Source organism: Hevea brasiliensis, chromosome 12 (genome assembly GCF_030052815.1).
Source record: "Hevea brasiliensis isolate MT/VB/25A 57/8 chromosome 12, ASM3005281v1, whole genome shotgun sequence".
In the NCBI taxonomy this organism is placed as follows: domain Eukaryota; kingdom Viridiplantae; phylum Streptophyta; class Magnoliopsida; order Malpighiales; family Euphorbiaceae; genus Hevea; species Hevea brasiliensis.
In genome coordinates this window covers 3,414,469-3,437,494 of record NC_079504.1, presented here as the reverse complement: position 1 = coordinate 3,437,494, position 23,026 = coordinate 3,414,469, and the positions used below count along the sequence as shown (strand labels likewise).

General features: G+C 30.0%; 4 protein-coding genes across 5 annotated transcripts; 2 read left to right on the top strand and 2 right to left on the bottom strand.

Moving 5' to 3' along the window:
• The first annotated feature begins 450 nt into the window (after window positions 1–450).
• Window positions 451–3,209, top strand: LOC110653923 (uncharacterized). Of its 2 annotated transcripts, none has more exons than XM_021809735.2 (5): window positions 451–782; window positions 901–931; window positions 1,192–1,536; window positions 2,312–2,652; window positions 2,730–3,209. In XM_021809735.2, the coding sequence occupies exons 1-5, from the start codon at window positions 702–704 to the stop codon at window positions 2,946–2,948; spliced, it is 1,017 nt and encodes a 338-aa protein (XP_021665427.2). In that variant the 5' UTR covers window positions 451–701; the 3' UTR covers window positions 2,949–3,209. The 2 variants fall into 2 exon arrangements, with proteins under 2 accessions (XP_021665427.2, XP_021665426.2); XM_021809734.2 differs by having other exon boundaries at window positions 456–782; window positions 1,156–1,536.
• A 333-nt stretch (window positions 3,210–3,542) lies between these two features.
• LOC110653924 (octanoyltransferase LIP2p, chloroplastic) lies at window positions 3,543–5,643 on the bottom strand. Its single transcript, XM_021809736.2, has 4 exons — window positions 5,142–5,643; window positions 4,791–5,055; window positions 4,492–4,642; window positions 3,543–4,206 (listed from the first exon to the last, which is right to left on the bottom strand). The coding sequence occupies exons 1-4, from the start codon at window positions 5,294–5,296 to the stop codon at window positions 3,869–3,871; spliced, it is 909 nt and encodes a 302-aa protein (XP_021665428.1). The 5' UTR covers window positions 5,297–5,643; the 3' UTR covers window positions 3,543–3,868.
• Window positions 5,644–11,068: 5,425 nt separating this feature from the next.
• Window positions 11,069–13,007, top strand: LOC110653926 (uncharacterized). Its single transcript, XM_021809738.2, has 5 exons — window positions 11,069–11,632; window positions 11,848–11,925; window positions 12,050–12,149; window positions 12,240–12,373; window positions 12,461–13,007. Exons 1-5 carry the CDS (start codon window positions 11,285–11,287, stop codon window positions 12,686–12,688), a joined length of 888 nt encoding a protein of 295 aa, XP_021665430.2. The 5' UTR covers window positions 11,069–11,284; the 3' UTR covers window positions 12,689–13,007.
• Window positions 13,008–15,022: 2,015 nt separating this feature from the next.
• On the bottom strand, window positions 15,023–17,150 carry LOC110653925 (probable E3 ubiquitin-protein ligase ARI7). The gene has a single exon (XM_021809737.2). It carries the CDS (start codon window positions 16,880–16,882, stop codon window positions 15,221–15,223), a length of 1,662 nt encoding a protein of 553 aa, XP_021665429.1. The 5' UTR covers window positions 16,883–17,150; the 3' UTR covers window positions 15,023–15,220.
• Window positions 17,151–23,026: the final 5,876 nt, after the last annotated feature.

Genomic DNA, 23,026 nt, shown 5'->3' with positions numbered 1-23,026 from the left:
GGCAAGGTAAGTTTCCCTGTGAAAACTTTTCTTTTTATTTATTTTTTATTCTAATTATTATTATATAATATAAATTTATTTATTTAAAAATAAATTATAAGTTAGAAATATAAATTTTAAATATAATTTTAGTAATATATATATTTTTTATTAAAATTATAATAAAAATAATTTGGGTTGGGGAGAACTTCCCCTTATCTCCTCCTTGAATAATATTAAAATAAAAAAAATGATCTGATTCGGAGTGAATCAGATCAGGTTTAAAAGAAATTGTCATTCGTAGGTGGTGTGACACTAGTCGAAGCTTTCATCGGATTTTATGTTTGGGCATAGGCGCTGGGCTTACATTCTTGTAATAGCTAGGTTTCCTCTTTTTCGGCCATGACCATTTTTGTGCTTGTTACCCTTCGGCCTTTAAGGCCTTTTTATATAAAATTAATGATCTTCGGAAAAAAAAAATTGTCCAACTTGGGGAGGCGTGACTGCAGCCCACAGTGTAAATGTTCTCTGTGAGTCTTGGCTGGTGGGTTCTATTGGTGTTGGGCCAACTGAATATTTAGATTTGCCCTCAAGATTTTGATTCTCACATTCTGTGCAGAGTTTAGGCTTCTAGGGTTTAAGTCCTGAATCACCAAAAAAATATTCAAAACGGAGAAAGCTCGCCAACTGTTACCTTTAAACCCTATAATCCTTCCCAGAAAATGGAACTGCAATCAGTTTGTCGTGGGTTTGCTGCTCCAAAACTCAGATTTCCAGCTTATCGTCTATTGTATCAGCAAATTGTAAGTAAATTTACACTTGGATTGAATCAAAATCATACTCTTCTCATTATTGCATTTGTTCGCCAGAATAATCACCATCTCACTCTCTTTTTCTGCTTCCAACATTACAAATTTTTAGGTTCCTTCAAGGCTTGGAAGTGCCTCAAAATGTACGTTTTTCTCTTGAATCTCTCATTTTACCTGTTAATTCGCATTCATACTCTATTTGATTGTTGAGAAACTAAAGAAAGGCAAGGAAAATTAATTTACCTGATATTCATTATTCTATATTAATTTATTAGGTAATACTGAGTCCGGTTAATATTAGAATAGAGACCAAGTTTAAGGTGAATATGATCAGCTTTTGTGCTCTAACTAGTTTGTTCTTTCCCAGCATTTCTGATTCCGGGTTTGGATAATGTATTTAAAGGGTTTCCGTCATCATGCTTGAACAGAGGAGTTATTGTACGTGCTTCTAGTTCCAATTCTAGTGGAAACACAAATTTGAAGCTTTTGGGTCGAGATGATGCTGCTGTACCTGCTGATAGGTTTCATGGTTCGGAACCATTTAGAGGGAAATCAGGTTCTGCTTCCTTTTATGGGTTGACTCACCAATCGGTGGAAGAAGGAAAATTGGTATCAACTCCTTTTGCTGAAGACAAAGGATCGCTTCTTTGGGTTTTGGGGCCGGTCGCATTGATATCATCACTGATTGTTCCCCAGTTCTTCGTTGCAAATGCAATTGAGGCTTTCATCAGGGATGAGGTTCTTGTAGGTACTTGTCGAACTCAGTTCTTCAACCTCCTTTCCTCTGGTAGCTTGTTTTATTATACTTATGGGTTGCTCAATCTTGAAATGCCTTCTTGGCAAAAGATAAATTATTGCTTTGCTTCTGAATTATACTTTCTGTTGTGGGTCAATTTGACTATGAGTTAACTGGTTTTCCATGTCCAGTTGTCTCTATGAGTTAGTTGAGGTCCCAATTTCAGTATTATTGCGCAATTCCAGATTTGTGAATGGTTGGAATTACTCTTTTCTGGTTCATGTTTTGGAATGGGAAAGAATCCTTCACTTAAGTGAACTCGGAAAAATTTATATAGATCTATAAGTTCAATTCAAGTTTCAGAAATCTTTCTGTTATAACTTGCCAATGTCATGAGATCAAATAATGAGCTACCAGGTCCATTTTATAGGACAATGCATTTGTAAATTACACCTCTCTTCAAATAAATGTTTGTGCATGCTGTATATGGCTTCGCAATTTATTCAGTAGCTGGCTATCCTGCTTTTTGTTTTTTCGGGTGCTAGCAATAAGCTTATGATTGGCAGATGTGATGCAAAAGAAAGTTGTTTTTCACTTTCTTGTTAAGGACCTTGAGGGTAAACTAAGCTGGTAATTTTCAAAATGTTGTTGAGCTTCTATTTATCCCTAGTAAGGGGTAAAAGTTTCACCTATTCAATCATGTATTTCTTTCATATCAATAAGACTCTGTATATAAGCAATTAGCCAAAAAGAAATCCATAACATATTTATGCTAATTATTATGCAGAAATTGTGGGATCAATTTCTTTTGAAGCGATGTTTTATGTTGGTCTTGCAATATTCCTGCTTGTAACTGATCGAGTTCAGAGGCCATATCTGCAATTTAGCCCAAAGAGGTGGGGTCTCATTACAGGCCTTAAAGGATACTTGACATCAGCCTTCTTTGCTATGGGCTTTAAGGTCATCTTCCCTCTGTTGGTTGCGTATGTAACTTGGCCAGTGCTTGGCCTACCTGCCTTGGTTTCTGTTTTTCCGTTCTTAGTTGGCTGCATTGCTCAACGTGGTTTTGAGATTCGTCTGGACCAGCGGAGATCATCTTGCTGGCCTTTAGTTCCTATTATATTTGAGGTATGCTACTGCTATTTGTTGCAATCTTTCATTCGGAAGCCTGAATTTAAGTTTGATAATTTGAATTTCCTGTGCAGGTTTATAGAATATATCAATTAACCAAAGCTGCTCATTTTATCGAGAAATTAATGTTGTCCATGAGGGGGCTTCCTGAGTCTGCAGAGTTGTTGGAAAGAAACAACGCCTTAATTGTTATGATAGTAACCTTCCAAGTTCTCGGTGTGGTTTGCCTCTGGTCATTGTTAACCTTTTTCACAAGGCTCTTTCCTTCTAGACCTGTAGCAGAGAACTATTGATGTTTGCAATGGCTATTGTATATTCTGTTCCTATAGGTTTCGTACTCATTTAATATCTGCACAGCACGAGATAACTACAAGGTTGATGAACGTAAGTTTAATGATTGTCATCCGTTATAATTTCCGCTAATCTTAGATTACTAAACTAGGTTCATTAAGCAAGTCCTGTCTTGGTTCCTTGGAATCCGTTGTTAAGGAAGTACGAGTGCCAGTTTAGAGAAAGACTTGAATTCAATAGAACTGTTATAATTCACTCTACCATTTGACGAATTTCAGTGCTGCAGCAATTTCACTGTTTACATGTCGGTTGTTTTGCTTGCTCTGATATGAACGGAGAAATTCCATTTTTCATTTTTATTCTCTCAGCATTCCAACTGTTAAGGACCAAAGCTTCTAACATGCCATTTTATGATCTTTCATTTCAGATGGTAATATAAGATAACCCATAGATCAAACTTTTGTTCTTTTGATATGGATTTTTTCTTTTTTTTACCTACAAATGGTCCCATGGACATGAAATGTCTGTAAGCAGAGGAAATTTTGCGAATCAAATCTCAATATGCAAGAGGTCCCTAATCTGGCTTATTAATCAAATTAAATAAAACCAAATTCAATTACTAGTTTTAATGGAATTGTTTAGACCGAGTTCCAAACACACAGTAGGGAGCTCCTTATGTATTCAACAGACCTATGCAATTCTTGAATTTTGATTGTCAGAATAGGGTACATTGTAAATAAAACAAAATTGCAGTATGAGTAACATCCAAAATGCAAAAGTTTTGAAGATTCTGCTGTCACCGGTTGGCAAGATGATTCCTTGGGTTATGAAGATCTTAAGAACACTGAAGGATATCACATTGATTACCAGTGTTCTTTTTGCACAAATGTTTCGGACAAGATCCCAGATAAATACTCACCCATCAGTTATCCTTTCCTGGTTTCTTCTCCGAAAACCTCAAATTGGATATGGTTTGACAGATCTTAAGCTGAAAAACTTCAGAAAATTCCCTGATAAAAGATTTGTAAGTAATATCAATCAACTGGAGATCGTCAAGTTGATGTATATCTACATTTTCATATCCACTGCAAGATCCAACTTCTTGTAGCAACCCCTTGATGCTTCCAACCTTTCGGTTCCTAATCCCACAAGGGACTATCCAATCAAAGGGTTTCAAATTTGTGGTGACATTCAGTGCCAAACCATGATAAGTTATCCAGTGAGAAACTCTTATCCCAATTGCAGCCAGTTTCTGATCCCCTGAAGCAGAATTTTGAACAAAATGATCAGGAGAGATTTACATATTCCTGTTTCTTCACACGCATGCAGACAATCACATACAAAATGAATCCACTTGGGTCAATTTCCATAAATATATAGAGTTTACAAGCAGTCATTAGTCGTTAATTTATGGTTTTACAACATCAAACTATACTTGATCATACAAAGATCATTTTAAAGTTCCAGGTCCAGCAGACTAAGTTGCTACAACGAGGGGATGAACATGCATGTAAAAGAATCACAGACAAAGGACAAAGAACGTACCAACCCAAACTCCAGTTAAACCATCAACACGTGAAGCCTCAATTGCGAAGGTTGCGGAAAGAACACGAATGACCACCTCCTCAAGTGCCCTAAGGTACCAATGAAGATCCATCTTGTGATTTCGAAGATTGATAATTGGGTACATAACTAGCTGCAATGCAATACACAACATTAGTTAATAGTTAGGCACAAAATACCAGAAATATAAGATTTCTCTGTAGCCAATCGATGCGGAGAATTTAAAAGATGATCCATATAGTTTGAACCCAAAGGAAAGCTTAGCAAATAGAAGAAAATACCTGGCCAGGCCCATGATAGGTAACTTCTCCTCCTCGTTCAGTTCGGTAAACATCATAAGGAGCATCTCTTACGTCAAAATTCAGGTAACCTACAGAACTACGGGTACCCAATGTATACACAGGTTGATGCTGCAAAACGATCAGCGTATCCGGGCACTCTTCATTCCTTTCAATCAATGTTCTTTTCTCTCTAACAATGTCTTTTTGCCAATTCCATGCATCCTCATATGGCACTAGTCTTTTGCACAAATCAAACAGCTCGCACCTGTAAAGTTCCAAGCTTAGCGTGTGAATTTTTATGCCACAAGAGGAGTGTTTGTGAAAATGCGTGACAGAGGCAGCTCAGCTTACGTTCTCCTATCATCTCGAGTTATTGGGGTGAAGTCAGATGCTCTCTGATTTGAAACTCGGTTCAATGTGACAACATCGTGCGAGTGAGGCCGGCGACCATCAGTTGGCCATGTTGGAATGAAGCCAAAACTTGAAGTCGCTGTTGCAAAAATCATAACTTACCTCTGCAATTTAGACAAGAAAAGAGAATAGAATCGCCCATTAATCACACAAGCCCAGTTCTCAAATTCGATTTTGAAGCTGCAGAAAAAGATGAAAAGGATTTTGAAGAGCGTTCAAATAATTTTTGACTTTGCTATCTCTCCATTGCCGCAGAGTCTGAGGCCAGCGCCCAGCGGAGAAACCAAAGCCGATTCCAGATGATCTAGACCGTTGGAGGTAGAAAGGACCCACAATCCCACAATCTGGACGGCCCCAGATGCTACAGGAAACCCGTTTGCTTATAGGGATAGATGAGACATTAAATAAAAATCTCAAGATAGTTTTTGAATAATTCTAATTTGTCAGCTCTTGAGCCAAATCGTTAAATATAAAAATCGTTAATAAAAATCATTCATTTTGGAAGAGATGGAGTAAATTGGGATTTTATAAAATAAAATTTTTTATAATTTTTTAAAATTTATAATTTTTTAGTGTTAAAAAAAGGAAAAAAATTTTAAATATTTAAAAATTTTAAAGGGGAAATTTCATTAATTTATTAATTTAATAAATTAAAAAATAAAATTTTAAAAAATATACACTTTAAAAAATCTTCATCCTCTCAAATAAAAATTCAAAATTTTTAAACTTTAAAAAACCTTCGATTACTTAAAAAAAAACTCATTTCCAAACAATGCGGAGAGAATCTTTCTACTTTTTATGGTTTTAAACTTTAGGATTTCTACCTTTTCTTCCGTAGACTTTGCAGCTTCTCCTACTTCTCAAGGATAGGGGGCTTCCCCTTTGCCTAGAAGTGAGTTCCTCCCTCCTCACTATTAGGATGAGTTGTAAATAGCTTGAGTTTTGGGTGTTGTTGCAGATTCTGTGGTATCTAAGAGGGAAATTTCTAATAACCTGCTTGTTTTTGTTTGGACGGCATGTCTTCTATTGTGTGGGGGGCTTCAGAAATAGTGGTGAAGAGAGGTAACTCAAGGAAACTAACGTCGACTCTCTGGTGGCCGGCCTCTCTTAAGGCTAAAGTGAAATTGAGATGTTGGAGCTTTCTTCTCCTCTAAAGTCCTTTAGCAAATCCATGTTTCTTGACCACCAATGTGCACTTATGGATCGGTAACGGGTGACTACTTTGGGCCATTTATGACTTGCGAAACTCCTTCCCACCTCCTACTGGTGGTGGCTTATGCTCCCAACAGCCTACCTTGCTTAATTGATGATGGTAATATAGAATAAATGTGTTGTGGACAACACTGCAGAAGGCCATCTCTTATTGCTCTAGGGTTTCCACTGCAATAGTAGGGTTGGGATTTTAGACTTGGTTCTGTGGGATGGGGGGCTTTTAACTTATTTTCTAGATCTATATCTCGTCAGCCCTGGGCTTTGTATTATGTTCCAATCTAATATATTTCTATCTTTGCTAGAAAAAAAAATTGTTTAGAGAGAGAAACTCTCTATCTCTCTCTGTTTTTTTCTTATGCTAGGGGTCTGTTCTTTTCCCATTGCAGACTTGTTGCCTCCTTTGCCCCTCAAGTGCAGGCAGGCCTTCGCTTCCTCCAGCTTGACAGTGGATCTATACCTTCCCATTAGTTGGATTGGATTGTATGTATTGGTTTGATTTTCTTTTGCATGTCCATTACTTCACCAGTGAGGGTTGTTTCAACTAACCTAAGCAGCTTTGTATCTTGGTTGCATGTGTGCTTTATGGGTGTTTGTAAGTAGTCTCACTTGGTAGTAGTTTGCTTATAAGGTGCAATATGAAAAATCAGCTCGGAAGGTGCGAATGGGACACTAAAAAACCCCACCAATGCCGTCCTTTGCTTATTTTGGTACCGTTTTTGTTGCTTCCATGGCTCTCCAAGGTAGTCCAACAACTTACCCTTATTGGTTTTGGTACATAGGTTTCTTTTCTTCTGCATCAAACTTGCTTATGCTTGCAAGATCTGGTTTATTCTTTATCTTCTTGGTATCTCTTCCATAATGGTGTGTAACGGTGTTGCATTTCTACGGGCAGCACTGCATTTCTGTGGGTGGTGCATGTTCGGCTTCAACTATCTAGGATTTATATATGGCCTAGGCCTTGTAATGGGTTTGGGTTAAGTAAGTTGCTGGGCCTATTGATTGTGTTGTTCAGCACTTTGAAAATTTGATCTATTGGGCTGACCTCTGAGCTAGCACTTGCATTGTATTAGTTACGGACTTACCCTTTTAATGGAACAACTTTAATTTTCGATAAAAAAAAAAAAATCATTAATATAGCATTTAAATTAAAAGAAATTTAAAGAAAATTTTAAAATATCTAAATCAATAATAGTTGAAATCTGAGGATGGATATGGTCTATGGAGAGAGGTTTAGTTATGGCCAGTTTGATTCAAAACCTGGTCAGTTTAATTTAAAATATATTTTTATGGCCAATTGGATTAAAAATACTAAGCATTTATATTAATTCACATTTATATTTATAATTTCTAATTTTATGTGAAATAGTCATACTTTTAAGATTCGTCACGATTGTATTCAATGGAGTAAAATTGAATTTGAAAAGTTAACAGTAAATTATAATATAATACCTTAAGTTTTATTTGGTTAACAAATAAAATTTTGAATATAATCGTGAATTAGCATAAATGTTTAACATTATATTTACTGATTAAATTTTATATTTAAAATAAATTTTATTTTATATTTATTCTTAAATGAAACTTTATACTAAAATTTTTTTTATTAATTTCAATTAACGTAATTTTTTCTTTAATCATTGGGCTAGACAAATCTATTTATTCGAATGTAAATTGTAAAATTAAATTTTTACATTGTTATCAAATAATTTTAAAAATAATATATAATTGAAAGAATATTTCCCACATAAATAGCTTCCATTAAATAAAATATATATTTTATATATAGTTTATTTTAATTAGTATATATATTTTATATAATGGATGCTATAATTCATGGTAAATTGGTTTGAAATATAAATTTTTTACAATTAATTTTTTTATCTTTTTCTTTATTTTTCCTCTTGAAGAGAAGTATAGAATTTGCATTGAGTTTTTTTTCCCTTAAATTAGAATTTGAACTCATCGATGAGTTTTTCAAAGAATTAGTGAGTGATAATTAAAAAAAAAATTATGTATAGACTTGATTTATTATGCGGATCAAAAAATATGATATAGAATAGTAAGACATAAATTTCATATAATTTATATAAATTCTCTGTAACACCCTAGGTAAATCCCACATCGGTAAAACATGGGAGAGATGCTGGGTTTATAAGTTGGTGGTTCGTAACCCCTAGTGACGCGTTTTAAAACCGTGAGGGTTTCGGCCTAGAGCAGACAATATCACTAGTGGGCCGGGCCGTTAATGCAATAGATGACACTTCATTTTGAGATCTCATAAATAGTTGTGAATGATATGATAAAAGAGAATATGATATGGAAATATGTGAGATGACTACGAATATGTTAACACATGATAGTGGAACCTGCCAGATGCTAATAAAACAGAGGAGGATCTGTCCTGGTCTCCACAGAAATAAGATATATAAAAAAAAAAATTCTAAACATAAAAATTACACATTAAAATTTACAATAGACATGATAAAACAAGATAGGGTGCTCAGGCACCGAATGTGGCACTTCTTGCTCGGCTATACAATAGACGGGTAAGGAGCGGTGCTCCGGCACCGAATGTGGCACTTCTTGCTCGGCTATACAATAGACGGGTAAGGAGCGTTACATTTGTGGTATCAGATCCGCTCCGCGTGCAACCTTGAACGATGGTGGGGCAATCCTCAACGATGGTGGGGCAATCCTCGCTGGGGTGGATTGTAACACCCAACCTTGAACGATGGTGGGGCAATCCTTGCTGGGGTAGATTATAACACCCTAGGCAAATCCCACATCGACAAAACACGAGAGACATATTGGGTTTATAAGTTGTTAGTTCGTAACCCCTAGTGACGCGTTTTAAAACCGTGAGGGCTTCAGCTCAGAGCAGACAATATCACTAGTGGGCCAGGCCATTACATTCTCCACATTATGAACTTCATGAAAATAAAAAAAGTAAAGTATACAAGTTATTCATAAAGTTTAAGTCCGATTTATCATGAAATGTAGCATGCATTAAACAAAATATACGTATTAATTAGAGTAAACTATATATAAAATACATATTAATGAATACTACAATTCATATAGGATATATTCTTTTTAATTATATATTATTTTCAAAAATTACTTTGTCAAAATGTATGAATTCTTTTTACATTTTATATTTGAATATATAAAATTTTCTGCCTAATTTAAGAGATAATTACATTAATTAAAATTAATAAAAATATTTTTTAGTGTAAAGTTTCAATTAAAAGTAAACATAAAATAAAATTTATTTTTAAATATAAATTTTAATCAATGAACTAAAAATATCAAACATTTATGTTAAATCATAATTATATCAAAAAATTTTATTTATTAATCAAATAAAATTTTATATACTATATTGTAATTTACTATTAATTTTTTAAATTCAATTTCACCCTATTAGGTACAATCGTTACAAATATTAAAGGTGCGGCTATTTTATAAAAAATTAGAAGTTATACATATAAATATAAATTGACGTAAATATTTGATATTTTTTCTCCGATTATCTTATTTTTATCTTCCTTTAAAGAGAATTAAAATTAAATTAAAATTTAGATTCAAAATTGATGTTTTCATTTTTTTAAAAAAATATTTAATAAATCAGATTAAAATTAAACTAAATTAAATTTAAATCAAAATCAAAATCAAAGAATCTTGCACTTTAATTTCAAATATCTTAATTCTTTGATTGGGTGTGAAAATAAAAGAAAAGAAAATAACTTGGAAAAAATATAGGGATAAAGATACTTCTTTTTATTTGCAAAAGAGACGAAAATAATAATAGAGAGTAAAGAAAAAAGTTGCTTCTCTAAGAAAATTAAACTTTTTCTATTTAATTTTTTTAAAAAATATATAGAATAAAATCATAAATTCATCATAACTTTCTTTTTTCTTTTTAGTTTTAATCATTTCTAAACAATGAATAATAATTTTATTTTTTAAGTTTCGTTTCATCCAAATAAAAGAAAAAAAAATAGTAAAGAGAAAATATTCTTTAATTTTCTTTCCGTCTTAAAGTTTTCCAAATATATTGTAAAATTTTGAACCAAAATCGATTTCAACCGGCTCCAGGCGCGTGTTTGTTTTGGATCGTGAATTAATTAATCACAAGAATGTACTGCATAAAGTCTGGAAGCTGACACATAATATGCATCGCCAAGAACATCATTCATTCATTGCCAGTTGGGAAATGGGAATTGCTAGCAAATCGACAGAACCATCTCCATCTGCTGTTTTACAATTACCGTTCGTTCTTTTAAGATTTTATTGGTCATCTTCCCCAGAAATTGTACCAGCTGCTATAATAGCCGTTCCTGAGACCTTAGGCCAACCAACAACGAATGAATCAAGACTCTTCTTCAGCCTATTTGCACGTGCGCCGACTACTATTCCTCCACGCAACCACACGAGTTCAGGTTTGCTTCTTTGGAAACACTACCAAACAAAACATTCTTCCAAGCCCACCGTTGGAATACCAAGCGACATCACCTCCGTAAGACACGCCCTGCTACGTGTTAGCCTCACAACTCTTATGACCCCACGCGTTTGTGGAAAATCGTCACGTGGTTTTAAAATTTCAACAAATCGATTTCAAATCCACCTCTCCAAGAAAGAAGCTGAAGCTGGGAAAAGTGAAAAAAACAAAGGGGCAAAATTCAACTTCCGCGTAGCGACGTCGAAGCTCTGAGCTAATATGCTTGGAATCATCTCTTCTTCACACTGACCCTATAAAGAAAAGCCACCAAGCAAATGGCTAAAAGTTTAGCCTAAAACCCAGAAAGTACTACAAAGGCAAAGCACATGCTAACCAAACCAAGAAAATTAAATTAAATTAATTAAGAGCAATGGCAACCACAAGACTTTTACGTTCTTTTAGGCCTCTGCGTCATGTTCCTCCTCCTGGTTCAACTTCATCATCTGTTACGACGGTGAAATTCATTGGCAAGAATACTGCAGGGTTGGGTGGAGAGAAGATGGTTTCAGGGGACGGTGACAAAAGGAAATCAACGGCGGCTGCTATGAAACCATCCGTGTCTACTAATGAGAGCTTGATCACTGCAGAATCACGGGTTGATGAGGGATTGGATTTGTCTTCTTTGCTTGCAACTGTTTGCAATGCTTTGTTTAAGGTGTTGAAGCCTGCTGTTAAACGAAAGCCCTGGAATTTACAGGTCCAGATGCTCATTGAAAAGGTTCGCTCGTCTTCTTCTGTAATTACGATACTATATATTGAATTAATCTTTGTGATTATCATAAATTATTGATATTTAATTATAATTTATTATTAATTATGATAAAATTTTATTATAGTTATAATAATATAAAAAAATACAGTGAAAAGAATTTATTTAATTGATCACAATTAATTTAAAAATTAAAACTTAATTATCATATTGTTATTATGCAGGCAATAATTGATTGTCGGTTCTTCACATTATTTGCCATTGCGGGATCCTTGCTAGGTTCAGTATTGTGTTTTCTGGAGGTAAATTATTATTGTCATTATTTTTAGAAAATAAAGGACGGAAACAAATCACTTGTATTTTGTTTAAAATTGCTTTTAGCATGTCGGACACTGACAAAGATATTTGTCACGTCATATTTTGCAGGGTTGCTTTCTCATTCTAAAGTCATACTTTCACTATTTTAATACGTTATCTCATAGTTTTGATCAAGGACATTTGGTGCAGCTACTTATAGAAGCCATTGGTATATCTGCCACCTTATATGCTTGAGTGTTTTCTTCCACCATCTTTATGGTTCAGCAAACTGAACCACAGTGTTGTTCTTTTTTTGCAGACATGTTCTTGGTAGGGACAGCCATGCTTATATTTGGGGTTGGGTTGTATGTCATCTTTGTGGGACCAAAGAATTCAAAAGACGAAAGGCCATGGCTGCCAGGATCAAACTTTTTTGGGCTATTCTATTTGAAGGTGAGCTTTTAATTGCATGAATGTTTATCTTAGGCTCTGATATTGCTAAATACTTAGGTTTTTGACTGACTATTGTGTCTCCTTCAGTCTCTTCCAACATGGATGCAGATGGAGTCAGTTACACAAGCCAAGTCTAGAATTGGGCATGCTGCAATGATGATACTGCAAGTGGGATTGTTGGAGAAATTCAAGAACATACCTCTAGTTACGAGTTTGGATCTTGCCTCTTTTGCAGGATCTGTGCTGGTTTCCTCAGCTTGTATATTCATTCTTTCAAAACTCTCAGTTGGTGGTATTTCGGGAGAAGGCAGGTAACAGAGGAATGCTCGTATCAGTGCATATATATTTGGCACGCATTACGGCCAAGAAGGAACTAAACCTTAATTCTTTTGTTGGTCATACATCTTTTGTATATTCTACTAGTACTTATACAATAGAAAGAAAAATCCTACTTGTATTACACCCAAATTGAGCCTTAGCTTAGGCATTATGTTCAAGCCTTCTGTATTAAGAAGAAGAAGAAGAAGGAATGCCTCCAAGGCTCTAACCCCTAAAAGGATTTTGCAGCTTTTACTTGTGTAAGTTTCAGCGCCAAGGAGAAACAAAGCAAGAAGAACAATATACATTTTCTTAATTATTGTATGAATATTATTCTTCTTCTAATTAATGTATGTGATACACCTGATGAGTAATATTAAACAGAGAAACCTGAAGGCACATAACAGGTATTATTACTACTGAGGTTCAATCCTGATTATGTAATAGGTAAATCAATAAAGCAGTATCTTTCGCTAAAGTTGATGAAAGAGATTGGTCCTATTATCAGCAATTAATTGACCTAACCGCTTAGCCCCATATATGTTAATGAAGCCCTTCACAATTAATCATCTGGCATACATATTTAGCATTTATTGACACAGAAGGGATTGGCAAAGGTAGAGAGTTACGAAACCAAAAATCATCTTCGAATTGATCCTTGGATTTGCTGCTAGCACAATTGTCAGTTGAATTAAATTTCTTCTATAATCATTGGAATTTTTTAATAGGTTGTTTGCATTGAGAAATGTTTGTAGCTCTCTTTCAACAAAATTATGAAGCTTTTCCGGTGTAGATTCTGCCTCCCCCAGCGAATACTCAAAGATGCTTCTCTACAAGCTCATTGTCAGGCAGGGAGCATCCATATGCATAGCTTCACTCCAGTATTCCCCTACACTCAACTATCTGCATTCTGCAGCCAAGCTTTGGTTAAAATTCAGAAATATGCCTCAGATATGCCTAGTTTCTTACTAAGATGTTTGAATTGCTCATTCTTTACTCTTCGGAAATCTGCAATACCCTTTACTTTGGATGTTCTATTGGCATCCCAAAGTTCGAAATAATGCATATATTTCTCCAGAGATTGCTATGCCATCTCCTTTCTCCTGGCTTATGTATCCGAAATTTCATATGCATTACAAGTTGAATGATAGCCAAATGAACCAAGGCACATCCAGCGAAAATTGTGCCCACAGACCTTGCAATTCATGTGCATACACCCAATATTTTTTTTATGGGTCGCTTGCATTTGGGACAAGGCTTGCAATAGGCTTGAGAGTAATTCACATTCTCATATATGTTCTTTAAAACCCACCTCTTAACAGTCTCGCGACCAAGGGACGGTGACCCTCCTCATCACAGTTCCAGCAAAAAACTAGCAAAACAATGGAAAGTAACATCAAAGCTTCCTTCCCCACTGAAGAACTCAATCACTTATTGACTAGCCAGAGCCAGGGCACCATCTTGTGCTCCTATTCTCTCCAATATAAGACCTAAACAGAAACTCAGAATCCCCCAGAGCGGATTCCCCCTCTCCTCCCACGTGCCTAAGTTTTTTTCTACCAACAGTTCTATTTGTAGGTTCCAAAAATCACCTCATCGCAGCTTCATTAACTTCGCAACATTCAAACACCCATTAGTGCGCTGCCAGATTGACTTCAAATAAGCATTCGCTTATGAGCCCTAAGATTTAACAAGAAAGCTTACCTTAACCTTATCCCATAAAGAAGTTATAATTTACTCAGAAGTTCCTGTGCAGCTTCTTGTACAGTTTCTCAACCTGCAGCAGAGAAGGCAACTAACAAACTATCTTTGAGGCATTAGCTTTCCCCAGATAAGGAGATTTTAAAATCTTGGAAGATCCATTCCTAAGTTTCCAACTGTCATTAACTGAATTACTTCTATAGCATAATCATATACATCAAATCCCTGAACTTGAGGGCAAACTGGAAAAGTCATTCAAACTGCTGCAGAAGGCAAACTTAACCAGGATAAGTACCGTCAAAATGTCAGAAAACATTTATTCAACATTTCAAAGGATATCAATAAATTTAGGGATAACACGCAATATAGACTGCCAAAGGACTGGGAGTAAATTAGTAGGAATTACTGATGAGAAGTTTACAAGATTGCCCATAAGCTTCACTTGCTCAGTGACAAAAATTGGGTGAAAATTATATGAGCTTTATGCATCTGCTTCTAATTAGCACAGTTGATTAGCAGGGAAATAAATATAAAATGCTTTCACAATTTTTGTAGGCCTGACCAATCAAATACCTAGATTATTCCTGGATGTTACTCCATGAGTTGCAAAATTTGTGAATCTAGACAGAATTAAGAACGATATTTTTAATATGACGAGTTTCAAAATAGAAATGATGTTATTTGCTGTCAAGTCTGACTATATATATATATAATCAGTAACAAAGGCACAAGTTATTCCTAAACCTGTTTGGCAAATTGATGAGTGAGACTACAGAGCACTGAGCTAGCCTAAGTTGCGCACATGAGTATACAGAAGAATCTCTATCTCTAAACTTCATCTTCATCAAGCACGACGCACATCTGGCATTCCAGGACAGACACAGGATTGGCATAAGTGCAAAGATCACAAAACCAATAATCTTCTACTTCATCCCTCGAGCTGCTTGCCTCATGGGAGACCACATCAGATAGGCCATTCTCCAATGCTATTACCAGCTTCTCAAAGTAATTTCCAGTTACAGTGGTAAGGCCAAGTAGCATTGTCCGGAATTTAATGAAATCCTTTGATAGACCATCAGAATCAAGAAACTGTTCCAGCTCTTTCTCCGCACAATTATGAAGTTTTTCCAGTCCAGACTCTGCCTCCCCTTGCAAGTACTCAAAAAACTGTTTCTTAGCAAGCTCATTTTCAGGCAGGTAGTATCCATATGCATAACTCCATTCCAGCACTCGCCTACATTCAACCACCTGCAGCCATGCCTTTGTTATGAAATCCAAGTTGTCTTCAGGTATGCCTTGTATCTCACTAAGCTTTTTGAATTTCACATTTTTCACATGTTGAAAATCTGCAAGTGCTTTTAGTTTCGACTTTCGATTGGCATCCCATCGCTCAAAATAATGTGTATATTTCTCTAAAGATTGCTTTGCCATCTCCTTTTTCCTCACTACATTATCCAGATATCCATTACATTGTCTATGATTTTCATACGAAGCAAGACATAACCAGCAAAAGCTATGTCTACAGACCCTGCAAGTCATGTGCATACAACCATCATTCTTTTCGATTGGTCTCCTGCAGTTAGGACAAGGCTTGCAGTAGGTTAGTATGTAATTAACGTTTTCAGACTCCGACTGGTTCTTGGAAATCCACTTCTTCACAGTCTCACAATCCACAGGACGGTGACTTTCCTCATCGCAATTCCAGCAAAAACTAGTAAAACATAGACAAGAAACATCAAAGCTTTTATCCCCATCAAAAAACTCAATAGCACAATCACAGTCTCGACCAGGACACCACTTTATCTTCCTCTTTTCTTGGATGTAAGACCTAACAAGGCACCGAGCATACTTGTTTCTATCATCTTTGGACACCAATGAGTCGATCATGTCCTGACCCACGGCGACACGACAAGATGGGTCAGGACATCTGAGCATCAAACACCCAAGACCATCATTATTAATAGAAGTGCTTATATAACTAGACCAGCAATCGTTACAATAAGGGTGGCCACAGGCAGCGGAGCTGATCCTATCAGGGGGGTAGGAATCGAAACAAATCCCACAAGTGATAATTGCAGAATCAATTGAGAAAATTTCGGGAAGCAAAAGTGTTTTCTGAAGCAAGCCCACTTTTTCACGGACAGCGAACTCATCAGAAAACCAAGAATCATGGAGTTTAGTGAGGGACCAATTGAAGAAGCAGAGTAAGATACTTGCCTCAGGTTTTGGAAGAGAAAGCACAGAGGAGACTTGAGCAAGTTCATCCTCCATGCGTTGACGGATATCATCTTCCTTGAGGATCCTGTAATTTTGATGCTTAGTAATAAGATGGTTGGAATGATTGGCATCGTGATCATGATGATGATCACAATTAGATTCCAAGAAGAGATCATCAGTGCTAAGGGCATCGTCGAAATAAGCATCATCGAAGCCATCGCTGAAGCAGTCAACGGAAGTCTCCTCCTCCTCTTCTGGAGTATTACTGTACATGGTTTGGCTTGGCTTATAGCGATCAAGTTGAAGGATGCTGAAATGAAACCTCAATAAAGTGAAGATGGAGTCTTTACTCGTAAGATATTCAATAATCCCCCAGCACTCGCAAACTACGCAATGATTCAACTTTTAAATTTCAATTTTTTTTTTTATCAAAAAAATAAATTTCAATTTCAGTTTGGATTAAATACTTTTTTCTTGCTATTTTTATCTTTGGTTGGAAAAATGGCATAATTATCTATTTCTAAGGATTTAAAAAAATATTGACCAAAATTATATAAGAAAAAGCCAATTTTTCTTTAGCTAGGTAATTAATTAATTTTTTTTTATTCACTGTACTTTATTATATTATACTAAAAACAAATAACTTTTTTACTGTTTATAAAGAACAGTAAAACAACTCTTTTGCTGTTTATCAGAAACAGTAAAATACAATTTTATCCTTTTTATTATTATTATTATATTAAAGAAAAGCAAAGTAAAAAATCCTCTCTACCAATCTATCTTTTTTTTTTCCTGTTACAAATAGTATGTGTTAATTGTGGAGAGTTGAGAAGTTAAAAGTATTATTATTTTTATAATTTTTTATTATAATTATCAGATGACAATTAATATTCATACATCGAATAATTATTTTTTAAATAAAATTTATGAAAAAAATAATTTTTAAATCTTAATAATTTTTACTTTTTTAACAGTCTAATAATATAATAATAAATAATATATATATATATATCAATTGAAATTATTTTTTTATTTTAATTTATATTTTAATTTTAATTGCTTTCAAATTATTTAATTATTATTATTATTAAAATAATTTTGAAATTTATAGATTAATAACAATGTTGTGATAATTTTCCCTATTACATTTCTTTATTTTTAGTGTCTTTTTTTTAATTTTTATTTTATTATTAAAATTTAATATTTTCTTTTTAATTTTTACATGAGATATCTTCGATCACTAACCCACTACAACATTTTTTTTAATTAATTGAATTTTCTGAATTAAAATGAATGCTTGAATCCTTTTTAAATTTTTATATAGATATTATATTTTGTTAATTGAATTTTTAAATTTTTTATTTATTTATTTTAATATTTAAACCATTTATTTATTCATAAATAAATTGATTTTTTGTATAATTTTTACTTTTTATTTTCAATTAATTATTTTTAATTATTTAATTATTTAATTTGCATTCATTATAATTGTTTTTCTTAAATCAATTTTAAGATTATATTATTTTATGATAAAATAAATTTTACTAATCTATTTGAGCTTTATTTTTTTTCCTACAAACACTACTTTAAAATAGTAAAATTTTGATTAAAATTATTATTTTTATAATAATAATAATAATAATAATAATAATATTTATTATATTTTAAATATTTAAAAATAATATTTATAAACTTTTTATAATATCTATTTAGAGTTGTTAGTCTATTAAATGTATAATTATAAATAATAAATAATTAAATTTACTTGGCTTATATTTAATTTATTTTTTAATAATTAAAAATATTTTAAAACAATATGCATAGACAATTTTTTTATATACTAAAACTATTACCTTAAGAATAATATTAGACTTATTTTTTATTACTTTTTTAAACAATCATTACTATTATTTTCTTTTATAACTATAATCTATAATTTTTTTTTTTTTGAAATTATATGTTTATTCTATGCATTATAATAAATAAATAATAAATATAATATTATTAATATTAATTTATTTTAAACTAAACTATATACACATAACTAATATATAATATAATGAATGATTAAAATTTTATTTCACTTGAGTTATGATCTACATATAATTTAATTTTTTATATATTTTTAAAATAAAATTACATGTATTTTTTTAAAAAAATATCTTTTTATTAATTATATTAACATAATAAATATGTATACATAAAAAAAAAAAAAAATTCACATCGCAGCATAACGCAAATTTTAAAAAGCTTGTTAGGCACTATTTACCAATCATGGCGCGGTAGCCGCGGCCATAGACCTGGCCCGCCACCACCGTTACGGGCCTTAAAACCGGCGACAAGTATTTTCTTCTCTGATCTCCTAACAACACCACCAAGTCATCACAAGTTGATCTCAGTAAAAAAAAAAAAGACAAAAAAAAAAAAAAACCCACAAATCCTCTAGCCAAAAAAGCATGTATATATAAAGTGCCCATATTTTCAATAAAATAACACGTATCACTTTATTCGATAAATTTATCATTTGTTACTTTTTATAAATATATTTTTTAATTAATTATTATTTAATTTTTAATTTTTTTTAATTATTATTATTTATGCTATCTTAATATTTATAGTTTAAATTATTATTTTTTTAAATTTAACTTTTAAAAATTAAAATCTTTTATTATTAAATATAATATTTAAAATTTTTTATATTATTTTATAAAACATAATTATTATTTAATTTTTTATTTCTCTTTTAATTACCATTATTATTTATAATATTATCTTAATATTTACTATTTAAATTATTATTATTTTTAATTTCAATTTTAAAAAATTAAAATATTTTATAATTAAATATAATATTTAAAAATTATTTATATTATTTTTATAAATTTATTTATATAAAAATATTATTTGTCACATATTACCCCAATAATAATAATAATAATAATAATAATAATAATAATAATAATAATAATAATAATAAGTCATTGTTGATCATTAATTTAAAGAAAATTGATTATTAATTTGTGATATCATAATCAATTATAAATACTCTCCTTTATACTACTTATTATTTAATTTTTTTATTTTTCTTTTAATTATCATTATTATTTACAATATTATCTTAATATTTTTTATTTAAATTATTATTTTCTTTAAAATTTAATTTTTAAAAATTAAGACATTTTGTAATTAAATGTAATATTTAAAAATTAATTATATTATTTTATAAATATTAAATATTATTTAATTTTTTTCTCTTTTAATTATTATTATTATTTACAATACCACCTTAACATTTATGATTTAAATTATTATTTCTTTTAAAATTTGATTTTAAAAAATTAATACATTTTAAACTTAAATATAATATTTAAAAATTATTTATATTATTTTTATAAATTTATTTATGCACAAATATTATTTACCATATGTTACCCTTAATAATAATAATAATAATAATAATAATAATAATAAATCATTGATGACCATTAGTTTAAAAAAAATGGTCATTAATTTATAATATCATAATCAATTATTATTTCATTTAATTAATATTGAATTATTTCATATATTTAATAAATATTATTGTTACATTGTTATATTTTCTATTATTTTTATTATGAAATCTTTATTAAAAAATTTGAGACACAAAAAGTGTAGTTTACATAAAAAGTTATAAAAATAAAATATAGATATTTGACTTATTTATAACTTTTATAATTAACATGTATTATTTTTTATATTAATAATTTAATATTCTTTTTATTTCACCTTTTTAATATTAATTAATACTTATTATTATTATTATTATTATTATTATTATCATTATGACCAACTTATGGCCATTTAATTGAAATGACAAAATAAATAGAAAATATTTTATTGTTATAAAAATTGAATTTGAATTCTTTTATTATTATTTTTCAATTAAATAATGTTTAATTATAAATTATTTTTTATTTAAATAGTTTTCATTTATTTGTCTATATATAATATGTCATATGAGATGTGTAATACATATCAAATACTCTCATCTCACCAAATATTTTTATTTCACCTAAATGCCCTCAATTCTTTTTTCATTTGCCCTATTTTTTTATTATTTTTTAAAATTATTAGTTATAATTCTTAAAATTTATTTATTTATTTAAATATATTTAATTAATATATATTTAATTATTAATATTTTTATAAAATTCTTATTTAATATTTCTTAAACTTTTAAATATTTTATTTCATTATAATTATATATCTAATGTAATTATAAATAATATTTTAATTATCTATATTTTGTTATTATTAAATTTTAACAGAATTATTTTTAAAGTTTAATTAAATATCTATATTTTTATGTATAAATTATTTTATAATTATATTTTTAGATAGAAATAAAATTTTAAAAATAAATTATAAATATGATTGCATGAGAGTTTAATTATAAATAAAAATGATTAAATAAATTAAAATTATAGTAATAAAATCTATCTTTAAAAAAATAGTATGTATTTTTAATATTTATTATATTAATAGAAAATGACAATATTTTAAAATTTTAATTTTTATGAAATATATTTATGTTATATTATAAATTTATATTAAGTGATAATCATTTTTTATCAAATAATTATTTTATCAAAAATATATTAGAATAATAAAAAAAAATTATACTTAGATATAATATTTTTTAAAAAATAATATAATAGAATATTATTTTTAATTAATAATAATGGTATATATTTTTATTATTATTAAAATTAAATAATTCAATTCATTAGTAATTTAATATTTTTTATTATATTAATAATAAAAAAAATTATATTTATATATTCTTAAAATAATATTTTTTTTTGTTATTAATCTAATATATTTTTTTATAATTTATAAAAAATATATATAATTTTACATAAATTATGAGATAAAATATAAAAATTTTATAAAAATTAAATTATTTTTTAAATAAAATACTTTTATTACATTTTTAAAAAAATAATTATAAAAATTACTATTAATATATGTATAAAAAAAATTAAATATGTATTTTAATTAATTATACCATAAATTAATTAAAATTTACTATTATAAGATAAAAATATTAATTTAAAATTAATTTAATAATAATTTATTTTATTTAAAATATAATAAATAATTAAATTAAAAAATAAAAATTATAAATTATTTATGCATACTATGATATTATGCTAGTTATTTATAATAGGAAATTCCAAAGCTATCAGGGACAGGGTAATTGGCAACGCACCACCGGTCAAAATCTCAAAAGCGTAATCTTAATGGCTAAGGGTCAAACTGATTTTTCAATAGATGATCATCTCTGTCTCTTTCAAAAATGGGAAAACTTCGAAAGTAGGTTCCTTCACCGGACGTTGAAGGTTCAGCACATTGTAGATATTTTATGAGTCAATGAGACGATGACCCAACCAACATAAAACGATAACACTTTGAGTTGGATAAAAATACTGAGATATTATTAAGTACAGTCGGAACACAATGTTCCTCCACTCATTATTTTTTGCAGAGATTTACTTTTCCTAATTTGTAAAAACAATTTGCTTATATATAAATCAAAAAATTATATTTTTAAGAGGAAAAAATATATTTTTATATATCAAACATGCTAGGTTATTTATCTATAATCAATTTATATATATTAAAATTAATATATATATATATATCTAAACTTATAAATAAATATCATATATTTAAGTAATTAACTTAAAAGAAATGTCATTTATCAATTAATTATTATTATTATTTTTTGCTGATTTGTACAAGTCAACTAACAAAAAAAATATCACTTGAAATCAATTGATATGCCATATAATAAAAAATATTGATTAATTGATATATAAATAAAAATATAAAAATAGTGATTATTTAAAATTTATTAGAATCAGTTTATTATTTTAAATTTTTAAATTTGGATTCATATGAAAAAAGAATATTAAATATTGATTCTACATTTATATTCGATAACATCTATATATGAGGTAGCTAAAAATATAAATAATTTATTATTTATTAAATTTTAAAATTTAATAAAATTTTTTAATAATATAAAATAAATTTATGTCTCACTTCTATTAAATTTTAAATATGATGTTTATTCAAATTTCTCTCTTTTCACTTAGTAATTTTGATAATTTAATTATTCTTTATATAATTATATTTTTAATTATTTATTTTTTTCAAAATCTTAATATTTATATTTATAAATTATTTATCAAATCTCATTTATTTATGTTTATAAATATATGTTGTACTTAAAAAAAATAGATACTCCTATAAAAAATTTAAAATTAAAAAAAAGTCATTTAATTTTTAAAAAATATAAAGGTCAAAAGTAGTTTCTATTTATAATTTAAAAATAATATATTACTCGTTTATTTAGTTATATTTAAAATA